This window comes from Castor canadensis, chromosome 12, assembly GCF_047511655.1.
Source record: "Castor canadensis chromosome 12, mCasCan1.hap1v2, whole genome shotgun sequence".
NCBI lineage: Eukaryota > Metazoa > Chordata > Mammalia > Rodentia > Castoridae > Castor > Castor canadensis.
Window position 1 is genome coordinate 83,164,073 of NC_133397.1, and position 13,609 is coordinate 83,177,681.

General features: G+C 39.5%; 1 protein-coding gene across 1 annotated transcript in view; it reads left to right on the plus strand.

The window, feature by feature from the left end:
* Positions 1-13,609, plus strand: part of Polr1b (RNA polymerase I subunit B) — a 32,330-nt gene that overhangs the window by 14,042 nt on the left and 4,679 nt on the right. The window contains exons 10-12 of the mRNA XM_020175253.2: positions 993-1,126; positions 4,528-4,698; positions 5,201-5,357. Of these exons, the coding sequence (XP_020030842.2) occupies positions 993-1,126; positions 4,528-4,698; positions 5,201-5,357 (462 nt within the window). The remainder of the gene's footprint in view (positions 1-992; positions 1,127-4,527; positions 4,699-5,200; positions 5,358-13,609) is intronic.

A 13,609-nucleotide genomic window follows, 5' to 3' on the forward strand; every position in this document is an offset into this window, starting at 1 on the left:
ATTCATTCTCTCTACACAAAAAATAATTTTGTTTTCTATCAAAGTTTAAAAATGTCGAAGTCCAGGAGAAGGTAGAAAGGAAAAACGAGAAAAGTGAAGAGGTAGAAAATACATCCCACTGTAGAAGAAGAGGTGGGATAATTGTTGGCTCTGGCACTGGGGAGGAAGACAGTAGAAGAGGCTACTTGACCTGGTCATGTTAGGGTGACTAATGTGTGGAAGAGTGCTTTTTTTAAAACTTAATATACAGTAAATATACTCACAGCATATTTTATAGTCACTGGCAATGCTGAATTAGTGAGTACTGAACCATTGCTGCTAGACCTACAGGACTCAGTTTCTGCAAGTCTAACATTGAACTCTCAGGCAACAGCCCTGTAACTGTAAGCTTACCTAACACTCATATTTTCTCTGTAAGGCTTATTACACCCACTTTGCACTTAAAAACACCAGACAGCATCTCAGTACTACACTTGAGGGATATTTGCAATGAATACCATCAAAAAGCAGAAAAATGGTGTCCCTTTCAAGGGTCACCTGTTTACAGGGGGAGAGCTGAGACAAGAAGGTAGAGTGTGCATCAGGCAACTCAAATCTTTTGTCCCATCGTACTTCGTGGTTGCAGATAAAATGGGGCAAGTAGGGAAACACGGAATCTGCAGGTACTGAGGATCAACTGTAATTAGACTACTTTGGAAGAGGCTAACACATTTATATAGCTCAGAAAAACAATGTAAAAAGGTGTATAGTGCAAAACTTAACTGTAGGCTGTCCACAGCTTGTCTCATAAGCAGGCAGAGTTACTAGTTTCGGGTGTCTGTGCTGAAGTGATTTATAGTTTAGCAGCAGGGCAAAGCATACCTGTCTTAGAGATAGGACAGTTAGACAGCTAAATGGCTGAAGCATTGATGAACCTGCAGTGGTGGGGGAAGAGGGATTTAGAAATGGTGGATAAAACCTGAAGTGACCGTTTTGTTTGTTCCCTCTGCCAGGGGTCACTCCTGTTGATGGAGCCCCACATCGACCATACAGTGAGTGCTACCCTGTCCTGCTGGATGGCGTCATGCTGGGCTGGGTGGATAAGGAGCTTGCTCCTGGCATTGCAGATTCTCTCCGGCATTTTAAGGTGATCTTGGGTCTTTGTGAGTTGTCATATTCCTTGACGACCTTTGGTTTTTAGTTTGTTGCTGGTAATGAGGTGGCCACAGGCAATCTGGAATAGTTAAGGGTTGAAGCTGATTCCATAAATGCCTCTGGTGGCACTGTTCGTTGGTTGGGGTCATCGACAGACAACTGACCCATATGTACTTGTTGGTAGTTTCAGTTCAGGCCCCATTCTGTTATCTAACAAATTTTAACTTTTTTATCATTTTTTGGCGGGGCGGAGGGGACAGTATTGGGTTTTCATTTTTAACTGAGGGCCTCATGCTTTCTAGGCAGGCATTCTACCAACTGAACCATGATCCTTTTGTTATTTTTGAGATATGGTCTTAAATTTTTTGTCCAGGGCAGCCTGGACTGCGGTCTTCCTACTCACAATTCCTGCATAACTGGGTTGACAGGTGCCCGCCACCACACAGCTCTTTTTGTGGAGATGAGGTCTTACTTACTTTACCTGGCTGACCTCAATCCATGATCTTTCCAATCTCCTCTTCCCAAGTAACTGGGATTACAGGTATGAGCCACCTGGCCTCGCTGCAGCTTTTTTTGACAGTACTAGGGTTTGAACTCAGTTTCACCCTTGCTAGGCAGGAGTTTTACTGCCTGAGCCACACCTCTAGCCCTCAGTTTGAACTTTGGAAGAAGATCACCAGTTGCTACGTACGCTAGCCCTCAATTTTGGTTTCATTTGTTTTGGGTTATATACTTAGGAGTATGTATATGAAATATAAAGGGTGTGTTCTTTCCTCATGAGGTTCAGGGGATCATTTCAGGAAGCACATGACATTGGTTTGCCCTCTGGTGATGTTAACCTTAATCTCTTTAGGATTGTGTTCCTTATGTTATTCGCTGTGCAGCTTTTTTTCCCTGTAAGTTTAGGAGAGATAGTTGAAAGGTACGTGATGACCCTTTTTCCTATCTAATTTTCAACCACTGGTTGAATAATTCTTTGCTGAATTATTGCTATTGCATTGATGATTCTTGGCTGAGTTAACATTGCAGTGGTTACTAACTGCTGTTTTCTAATTCCATCACTTGTTCTGTTTATTCATCGTTATTCTGTGAGAGCTTTTGTTCTCTTTATTTATATCAGCACAGACTTATCTGTGCTTGTTTTATTTCATGAGTATTCTGTTACTTTATTTTGAAGCTCAAATTGTATCAGATTTGGTCAGTGGGGACCTCTCTGGACTGGCCCTTGTGTTAAGCCTAACAAAGTTTACCACTTTAACTATTTTAAATGTACAGTTCACTGGCATTAAGTATATTCACGTTGTTGTGCAACCATCACCAGTGTCCATTTCCAGACCTTTTCATCATCCCAGACTGAAACTCTGTGCCCATCAAACAGCTTTCATTTTCCTCTTCCCTAGTTACTGCTAACTGCTGTTCTACTTTCTATACGTAGCTCATATAAGTGGAATCATGCAGTGTCTTTTTGTGATTGGTTATTTCACATAGCATGATGTTAGTCAGCAAGTATGATGCATGTCAGAGCATGTGTCAGAATGTTCTTTGTTAAGGCTGAATAATATTCCATTGTATGGACACATTACATTTTTGTTCATTCATCCATCATTGCCATGGTTGTTTCTATCTTTTGATCATTTGAATAATATTGCTGTGAACGTTGGTGCACAAATCTCTAGTCAAGTGCCTACCTTCACTTGTTTTGGGTTAGGTCATCTAGTAACTTTAATTTATGACACCTTTGAGGGAAAAAATACTAATTTAGTTAGTATTATTACTAGTTAATTCTAATTAATACTATATTTTATTCTCAGATAATAGTAAGGAATAATAAGTCTTAAATTTGTAAAATATATTCTACTTGGTCCTGGTGTGCTGTTTTCTTCTTTTCTTTTTGGTGGTACTGGGGTTTGAACTCAGCCTTACACTTGCTTGGCAGGTGCTCTACTGCTTGAGCCATGCCTCCAGCCTTCTTTGCTCTGGTCATTTTAGAAAGAGTCTCACTTTTTGCTCAGGTCAGCCTAGACTGGGATCCTTCTGTTTCATGCTTCCTGCCATTACTGGATGACAGGTATGCACCACCACGCTCAGCTTTTTCCCATGGAGGTGAAGGTCTCCCCTTTTTTTGCCCAGACTGGCCTGAAACTATGATACTCCCTACCTTAGCCTCCCATGTAGCTTGGGACGAGAGAGACATGGCACTGTGCCCAGCCATCGATTGAGATCGGGTCTTGTGAATGGGCTGGCCTCAAACCACAGTCCTCCTAACCCCAGCGTCCCAAGTGCTGAGATTATAGAAGTGAGCTACTAGTGTCAGGGTTAATACTTCCTTAATGTTAGTATTTCAAGTGTTTTTCCAAATCAGCAATTTTTAAAGGTCATTCGTGTATTTCATACAAAATAGAGCCAGGTATGGTGGCTCAAGCTGGCAGTCCTAGCTACTCAGGAGGCAGAGACTGTGAGGAATGCACTTTTGCAAGGGCCAGCCTGGGACTGTTATCCCCCTACCGATGCCTCCCACATAGCTAGGATTACAGGCATGTACCACCATACCTGGCAGAAATTCTTCATTTCTAATAAGGAGGTTAGTCTTCTTAAATTTGCTATCTCTGTTGAGGTCTGTTTGGTGACCTACATTTATTCCATTTCATTTTGGTTTCATGGCCTATGGTTTTAAAATTTTGTTTTGGTAATGTGTGCTTTTTGATTTACTTCATTCCTTTTTATTATTTAAGAATTCAGTTTGTTTTCATCTTTTTTTTTTTTTTTTTGTCTTTTGGTATGTTTTGTATGTGTGGTAAGGAATACTAAGATTTACCCACTTAACCAATTTCACCTGTGCAGTATAGCATTGTTACCTGTGGTTACATGCTATAATTATATCTCTAGGATTTACTCCCCTGGCATGACTGAAAGTTTGTACCTTTGACCAACATATCTGCTGATTTTTCCCTCCACCCAACATCCTTTCATTTTTATTGATAATGTGTTTTGCCGTGAATCCCCTTAAATTTTGATACATGGGTTTTGTTTTCTTTCTCTTTCTCAAATGTTTATAGTTTTGGTTTAAATTCCTAGATTGAAGGGCCTTTTCATATGATACATTTAAAAGTAAAATTGGAAATATATATTTCAGACATCAGAGAATAAACTCATCTTACCTCTCTCCAGTCTAATTGCTGGGTTGCCTGATGGTGGGGCTGAGCCCTCCTGTAAGTGCAGGGCTTTTGCCATCTCTGTATGTGGGGGCTGGGGCAGTGGGTTTATTACCAGCATAACTTAATTTCTTAAGATACTGCTTTTCTTTTCCTATTCTACCTGCCTCCCAGTGACGGGCGTAGGGTGGCATAAAACATACCACTTATTCTTTATGAAATTCTCTTCTGTTGAAAACAGGTGTTGAGAGAAAAAAAAATTCCTCCATGGATGGAGGTGGTCCTTATCCCCATGACAGGAAAACCAAGTCTGTACCCAGGATTGTTCCTTTTTACCACTCCTTGCAGACTGGTACGGCCTGTGCAGAACTTGGAATTGGGCAAAGAAGAACTAATTGGAACTATGGAACAGGTATGTACAATGTGTGTGATGGGTGGATCTGTGTGCTTATATATTATGTACCTTTCTGGAACTTAGCTCTTGCTTTGAAAAGCATTCAAAGAAAATCAGAACTTGTGCCCTCTCTGTGACCAGCACTAAGCAGTTTCAGTGTCTTGCCTCACTCCATGACACCTAAGAGTGAGTGTTGGTGGTCATGTTACCTGCCCACCATCTCGCCCAGCTCCCACAGCTTCTTTGCACCTGGTTCTGCCCCAAGTGGGGAGACTGTTAGACTCACTGTGCCTTCACCTACATCTTTGCAGTTGCAAAATTGGGTTTTTTGCTACTTCTAAAAATTCTCTTTCTTCCTATTCCCCTTCACAGCTGTACAGGTCTCTGCAGTGTTCATGATGGTGGGTTGAGAAAGGGTTCTTTGGAGTCTTGGAGTCCTAACTAAACTCTTTTAAGAGCTAAGATGCTGGCAGCTAGGGTTATTTTGTGCCTTGCACGTCCTCATCCTTCTCTCCTCCAGCTCTTCATGAACATTGCTGTCTTTGAGAACGAGGTTTTTGCTGGCGTTAGCACACACCAGGAGCTCTTCCCTCACAGCCTGCTGAGTGTGATCGCCAACTTCATCCCCTTCTCTGATCACAACCAGAGTCCACGGAACATGTACCAGTGCCAGATGGGTAAGATGCAGAGGGTGGTAGTGGGCGCATGGATAGAAGAAAAGCACTCAGGATTTACTGTGAACTAATTTCAGACTTAGAGAAAAGTCGTAAGAATGGTACTGAGAAGAACTCCCATAGACCCGTCATCTCTTCTGTTAACATTTTGCCCGGTTTTTCCCTTTGAAGATGTAGGCACAGTGCCTCTTTTGCCCCTTTTCTCCTAAACGTTTCAGTATATATTCCCAACAGCAAAAACCTTTACATACATAGCCAAGAATAATTGTCAAAATCAGGAAATTTAACATTGTGGTATTATATTTTCTTTCTTTCTTTTTTTTTTTGTGGTACTTGGTCTTGCACTCAGGGCCTTCACCTTGAGCCAGTCCAGCAGCCCTATTTTTGTGAAGGGTTTTTCGAGATAGAGTCTTCCAAACTATTTGCCTGGGCTGGCTTCAAACGCAATCCTACTGATCTCTGCCTCCTGAGAAGCTAGGATTACAGGTGTGAGCCATCAGCACCGGCTGTATTTTACTTCTTACCTAAATTTTGACTGGTCGTCTGTTTATGACTTTTTTTTTCTGTACAACAAGCACCCAGCCCAAGATCATACACTGAATTTAGTTGTCAAATCTGTTTAGTCTCCTTTAATGTAGAATAGCTCTTTAGGCTGACTTTGTCTTTTTTCACATGGACATTCTTTTTTTTTTTTTTTATTCATATGTGCATACAATGCTTGGGTCATTTCTCCCTCCACACCCTCCCTTACCACCCACCCCACCCCCTCCTTATCCCCCCCACTCCCTCCATACCTGGGAGAAACTATTTTGCCCTTATCTCTAATTTTGTTGAAGAGAGAGTATAAGCAATAATAAGAAGGAACAAGGGTTTTTGCTAGTTGAGATATAAGGATAGCTATACAGGGAGTTGACTCACATTGATTTCCTGTGCATGTGTGTTACCTTCTAGGTGAATTCTTCTTGATCTAACCTTTTCTCTAGTTCCTGGTCCCCTTCTCCTATTGGCCTCAGTTGCTTTTAAGGTATCTGCTTTAGTTTCTCTGTGTTGAGGGCAACAAATGCTATCTAGTTTTTTAGGTGTCTTACCTATCCTCATATCTTCCTTGTGTGCTCTTGTTTTTATCTTGTGATCAAAGTCCAGTCCCCTTGTTGTGTTTGCCCTTGTTCTAATGTCCGAATATAAGGGAGAACATAGGATTTTTGGTCTTTTGGACCAGGCTAACCTCACTCAGAATGATGTTCTCCAATTCCATCCATTTACTAGTGAATGAAAACATTTCATTCTTCTTCATGGCTGCATAAAATTCCACTGTGTATAGATACCACATTTTCTTGATCCATTCGTCAGTTGTGGGACATCTTGGCTATTTCGATAACTTGGCTATTGTGAATAGTGCCGAAGTAAACATGGGTGTGCAGGTGCCTCTGGAGTAACCTGTGTCACAGTCCTTTGGGTATATCCCCAAGAGTGGTATTGCTGGATCATATGGTAGATCAATGTTTAGCTTTTTAAGTAGCCTCCAAATTTTTTTCCAGAGTGGTTGTACTAGTTTACATTCTCACCAACAGTGTAAGACGGTTCCTTTTTCCCCCCGCATCCTCGCCAACACCTGTAATTGATGGTCACCATTGCTAACGATGGCTATTCTAACAGGGGTGAGGTGGAATCTTAGTGTGGTTTTAATTTGGATTTCCTTTATTGCTAGAGATGGTGAGCATTTTTTAATGTGTTTTTTGGCTATTTGAATTTCTTCTTTTGAGAAAGTTCTGTTTAGTTCACTTCCCCATTTTTTTATTGGTTCATTAATTTTGGGAGAATTTAGTTTTTTAAGTTCCCTATATATTCTGGTTATTAGTCCTTTGTCTAATGTGTAGCTGACAAATATTTTCTCCCCCTCTGTGGGTGTTCTGTTCATTTTAGAGACCATTTCGTTTGTTGAGCAGAAGCTTTTTAGTTTTATAAAGTCCCATTTATTGGTGCTATCTCTTAGTTGCTGTGCTGCTGGGGTTTCATTGAGAAAGTTCTTACCTACACCTACTAATTCCAGAGTACTTCCTACTCTTTCCTGTATCAGCTTTAGAGTTTGTGGTCTGATATTAAGATCCTTGATCCATTTTGAGTTAATCTTGGTATAGGGTGATATACATGGATCCAGTTTCAGTTTTTTGCAGACTGCTAACCAGTTTTTCTAGCAGTTTTTGTTGAAGAGGCTGTCTTTTTTCCATCATATATTTTTAGTTCCTTTGTCAGAGATAAGTTGGTTATAGTTGTGTGGCTTCATATCTGGGTCCTCTATTCTGTTCCACTGGTCTTCATGTCTGTTTTTGTGCCAGTACCATGCTGTTTTTATCGTTATTGCTTTGTAATATAGTTTGAAGTCAGGTATTGTGATACCTCCAGCATTGTTCTTTTGACTGAGTATTGCCTTGGCTATTCGTGGCCTCTTGTGTTTCCATATAAATTTAACAGTAGATTTTTCAATCTCTTTAATGAATGTCATTGGAATTTTGATGTGAATTGCATTAAACATATAGATTACTTTTGGGAGTATAGACATTTTTACTCTGTTGATTCTACCAATCCATGAGCATGGGAGGTCTCTCCACTTTCTATACTCTTCCTCAATCTCTTTCTTCAGAAGTTTATAGTTTTCCTTGTAGAGGTCGTTCACATCCATTGTTAGGTTTACACCTAGGTATTTGATTTTGTTTGAGGCTATTGTAAATGGAATTGTTTGCCTATATTCTTTTCAGTTTGTTCATTATTAGCGTATAGAAATGCTAATGATTTTTCTATGTTGATTTTATATCCTGCTACCTTGCTATAGCTATTGATGATGTCTAGGAGCTTTTGAGTAGAGTTTTTTGGGTCTTTAAGGTATAGGATCATGTCATCTGCAAATAGGGATATTTTGACAGTTTCTTTACCTATTTGTATTTCTGCAAATAAGGATATTTTGACAGTTTCTTTACCTGTTCGTATTCCTTTTATTCCTTCTTCTTGCCTAATTGCTCTGGCTAGGAATTCCAGAACTATGTTGAATAGGAGTGGAGATAGTGGGCATCCTTGTCTGGTTCCTGATTTTAGAGGTAATGGTTTCAGTTTTCCTGCTTTTAGTATAATGCTGGCTGTAGGTTTGTCATATATAGCTTTTATAATGTTGAGGTATTTTCCTTCTATTCCTAGTTTTCTTAGAGCTTTTATCATGAAATGGTGTTGGATCTTATCAAAGGCTTTTTCTGCATCTATTGAGATGATCAAGTGATTTTTGTCTTTGCTTCTGTTAATGTGGTTTATTACGTTTATTGATTTTCGGAGGTTGAACCACCCCTGCATTCCTGGGATGAAGCCTACTTGGTTGTGGTGAATAATCTTTTTGATGTGTTGTTGAATTCGGTTTGCCATTATTTTATTGAGGATTTTTGCGTCATTGTTCATTAAGGAGATTGGCCTATAGTTCTCCTTTTTAGAGGTGTCTTTGCCTAGTTTTGGGATGAGTGTAATACTGTCTTCATAAAATGTGTTAGGCAGTTTTCCTTCCCTTTCTATTTCATGGAACAGTTTAAGGAGGGTTGGTATCAGTTCTTCTTTAAAGGTCTGATAGAATTCAGCAGAGAATCCATCAGGTCCTAGACTTTTCTTTTTGGGGAGACTCTTGATTACTGCTTCAATTTCATTTTGTGTTATAGATTAATACCCTCTTGGTTCAGTTTTGGATGATCATATGTATCTAGAAATCTGTCCATTTCTTTAAGATTTTCAAATTTATTTGAATATAGGTTCTTGAAGTAGTCTCTGATGATTTCCTGGACTTCCATGGTGTTTGTTGTTATCTCCCCTTTTGCATTCCTGATTCTACTAATTTGTGTTTTTTTCTCTCCTCATTTTTGTCAGGTTTGCCAGGGGTCTGTTGATCTTGTTTATTTTTTCAAAGAACCAACTTTTTGTTTCATTAATTCTTTGTATGGTTTTTGTGGTTTCTATTTCGTTGATTTCAGCTCTTATTTTTATTATTTCTCTCTTTCTATTTGTTTTGGGATTTGCTTGTTCTTGTTTTTCTAGGAGTTTGGATGTATCATTAGGTCACTGAATTGGGATCTTTCAGTCTTTTTAATATCTGCACTCATGGCTATAAACTTTAGTCTCAGGACTGCCTTAGCTGTGTCCCATAGGTTCCGGTAGGTTGTGTTTTCATTTTCATTGACTTCCAGGGACTTTCTAATTTCCTCTTTTATTTCATCAATAACCCATTGTTCATTAAGTAATGAGTTACTTGGTTTCCAGCTGTTTGCATGTTTTTTGTCTTTACTTTTGTTGTTGAGTTCTAGTTTTATTGCATTGTGATCAAATAGTATGCTCGGTATAATTTCTCTTTTCTTATATTTGCTGAGGCTTGCTTTGTGCCCTAGGATATGATCTATTTTGGAGAAGCTTCCATAAGCTGCTGAGAAGAAAGTATATTGTGTAGAAGTTGGATGAAATGTCCTGTAGACATCAAATAGGTCCATTTGGTCTATTGTATATTTTAGATCTTGGATTTCTTTATTGATTTTTTGTTTGGATGATCTATCTTTTAATAATAATGGGGTGTTAAAGTCTCCCACGACCACTGTGTTGGAGTTAATATATGCTTTTAGGTCTTTCAGGGTATGTTTGATGAAATTGGGTGTGTTGACATTGGGTGCATATAGGCTGATAATTACTATTTCCTTTTGGTCTATTTCCCGTTCTATTAGTATGGAATGTCCTTCTTTATCTCGCTTGATCAATGTAGGTTTGAAGTCTACTTTGTCAGAGATAAATATTGCTACTCCTGCCTGTTTTCGGGGGCCATTGGCTTGGTAAATCTTCTTCCAGCCTTTCATCCTAAGCCTATGTTTATTTCTGTCGGTGAGATGGGTCTCCTGTAAGCAATAAATGTTGGATCTTCCTTTTTAATCCATTTTCAAATGGTGCCTTTTGATGGGTGAATTAAGTCTGTTAACATTAAATGTTAGTACTGATAGGTATGTGGTGATTCCTGTCATTTAGTTGTCTTAGTTGTTTGAAGATTTGATTGTGTGTACCTAAGTTGAGGTTATTCTCTACTTTCTTGTTTTTCTTTTCCTGTAGTTTGGTGCTGCCTGTCCTTTCATGGTTATGTTGGGTTTCACTTTCTGTGTGCAGAATCCCTTGCAGAATCTTTTGTAGTGGTGGCTTTGTGGTCACATTGTTTTAGTTTCTGCTCATCATGGAAGACTTTTATGCTCCATCTATTTTGAATGATAGTTTTGCTGGGTAGAGTATCCTGTGGTTGCATTATTTTCATTCAGTGCCTGGAAGATATCACCCCTCGCTCTTCTTGCTTTTAATATTTCTGTTGAGAAGTCTGCTGTGATTTTGATGGGTTTACTTTTGTATGTTATTTGTTTTTTCTCTCTTACAGCCTTCAATATTCTTTCCCTAGTTTCTGAACTTGTTGTTTTAAGGATGATATGTCGTGGGGTAGTTCTATTTTGATCTCGTCTGTTTGGTGTTCTTGAGGCCTCTTGTGTCTGTATGGTAATATCTTTCTCTAGATTTGGGAAATTTTCTATTATTATTTTGTTGAATAAATTACGCATTCCCTTCACTTGCACCTCTTCTCCTTCTTCGATGCCCAAGATTCTCAGGTTTGGTCCTTTGATGTAGTCGGTGAGTTCTTGCATTTTCTTTTCATAGGTCTTGAGCTGTTTAGTAGTTCTTCAGTTTTTCCTTTAATTACCATTTCATCTTCGAGTTCTGAGATTCTGTCTTCTGTTTGTTCTATTCTGCTGGATTGGCCTTCCATTTTGTTTTGCAATTCTGTTTCGTTCTTTTTTCTGAGGTGTTCCATATCCTGGGTCATTTCCTCTTTATTGTTGTCTGTTTTTGTCCTGAGTTCATTTATCTCTTTATTAATCGTGTTCTTTGTTTCACTTTGGTGTTTATACAATGCCACTATGGTTTCCTTTATTTCTTCTTGTGTTTTTTAAAATTCTCTTATTTTTGTTGTCGTAGAATTTCTTGAGTGTCTCCTGTACATTTTGGTTGACCGTATCCAGTATCATCTCTATAAAATTCTCATTGAGTATCTGTAGTATGTCTTCTTTTAGATTATTCTTGTGGGCTTCATTGGGTTCTTTGGCATAGTTTATCTTCATTTTGTTGGAGTCTGGATCTGAGTTACTGTTTTCTTCATTTCCCTCTGATTCCTGTACTAATTTTTTGCTGTGAGGAAACTGGTTTCCCTGTTTTTTCTGTCTTCCCGTCAGTGCCCTTGGTGGTGTTATTTTCCCTATACTGTGTGCAATTAAGTATTTTCTAGCTTGTAATAATAGCACTGGTGATATTTAGAATAGAAGGGTGAGCGATGGAAAGCAAAGAAGTTAAAGGAAAAGGAAAAAACAAATAAGTAGGAAAAAACAAAACATACAAACCAAAAAAGTTTCAAAGGTATAAACAGGGACAGATAGTGTCCTAATCAACCATAAGCTGAACAGACATTAGAGAGACAGAGAGAGGATTGAAAATTTAAAAAAAAAAAATATATATATATATATATATATATAAAATAAATAAGTGAAAAATATACAAAAAAATTAAAATAATAAAATAAGTAAAAAGAATAAATAAATAAAATAAAAATCTCTAAGTTCAAATGGAATAAAGTTTCAGTCTTAATAATTTTGGCGTTCGTCCCTCAGCCTGCATTCCTGGAGATGGTCAGAAGGTCTGTGGTTGTCTCATCAAAGGGGAAAAAGACTAGAAAATCCAAAATAAAACAAAACCGCACCAAAAAAAACAAACAAACCCCACAAAGTGTCCCAAGTTCAAATGCAATACAGTTTCAGTAAGTTTTTCAGCATGCTTTTCAGGTGTAGTTCAGTTGTTGTCTCATCAAAGGTAGGGAGAGAGAAAAAAAAAGTTTCTGGAGACAGTTCTGTGAATGGCTATCTGAGGCTATGGCTTGCCTGCCCGCTGCTGTCAGCCTGCTGTTGCTGGAGGGTTTATTTATGCAGATCTCAGGGGTGAGCTTAGCACTCACCTGGCCCTGCAGGCTTTGTTTACTCAAGAGTTCTCCTGTGTGCGAGCCACTGCTACAAGCTTTCCCCTTTCCAGTATACTGGGGAGGTGACACTGCACCCGCTTTCTCAGGCCTGTGTGTTTATTTACAGTTCATGTGGGAAGTGGTCTTCCCCCTCTCCTGTGGAGTTTTCCTCCCACCGCTGCTTTCACAAGCTTTCCCGCTCCTGGTTGCTGGGTGTATGCCGCTGCTCCTGCCTTCTCTAGCCGGCTTGTTTATTTACAGTTCTCGGAGGGATTTCCCCTCCCCCCTCTTTGGCGCTCAGGGCGCCCCGCCTTCTTTGCTATGTGTCTTTTTTTTTGTTATTGCTTATTATTCAGTTTTTCTTTTTTCCCTGGGTGGGGGTCAATCTGTGCAGGGGGCTATGCTGATCTGGCCCAGGGTTGTCTGTGGGAGTACCGCGTACTGCTTAGCTCACCTTGTGGTTGGTGTCTTCCCAAGCGGTCTGGGTGCCTGCGTCTGGCCGTGGCGTGGGAGCCCTCCTGGTTTCTCCATTTAATGTGGAGTGGGGATACTATGGTCAGTCTGGGGGTGTGGAGGAGTCAAAGTTTTGCCTCTTCTAGGTGGTTTTTCCTGTAAGGTGAATCTCCAGCATCTCTCCAAGATTTTACTTTAGGAGGCACGCTTTCTGCTTCCTCCCTCTAGCCACCATCTTGGAATTCTCTACATGCACATTCTTGAAGAAATAAGTAATTGTAGATGTCATCAGTTTCAGTTGTGCAAGATCTTGTGATTCTATTTTTGAAAGATATGATGGCTGGTGCAGTGACTCAAGTGATAGAGTGCCTGCCTAGCAAAGCCTAGCAAGCACGAGGCCCCGAGTTCAAGCCCCAGTACCACCAAAAAAAGAAAAAAGGATATAAGCCAGTATAGTCACTCACATAATTATCGTTTTCAGTGCCCTTTGTTTGTTTGGTGGAACTGGGATTTGAATTCAAGTAGAGCGCCTACCTCTTGAGCCACACCTCCAGTGTATTTTATACTGATCATTTTGGAGATGGGGGTCTCACAACCCAATATTTACAAATTTTGATATTTTTGTCCATGTGTGCAAAACAAGTAATTTAATTTGGCAATAGTTACTATCTCATTTTAATTCCATTTTCCCCAGAAGTAGCCCATGGCTTGTATGTAGCCTCTGTATCCTCTTTAATGTTTCCATAAATAT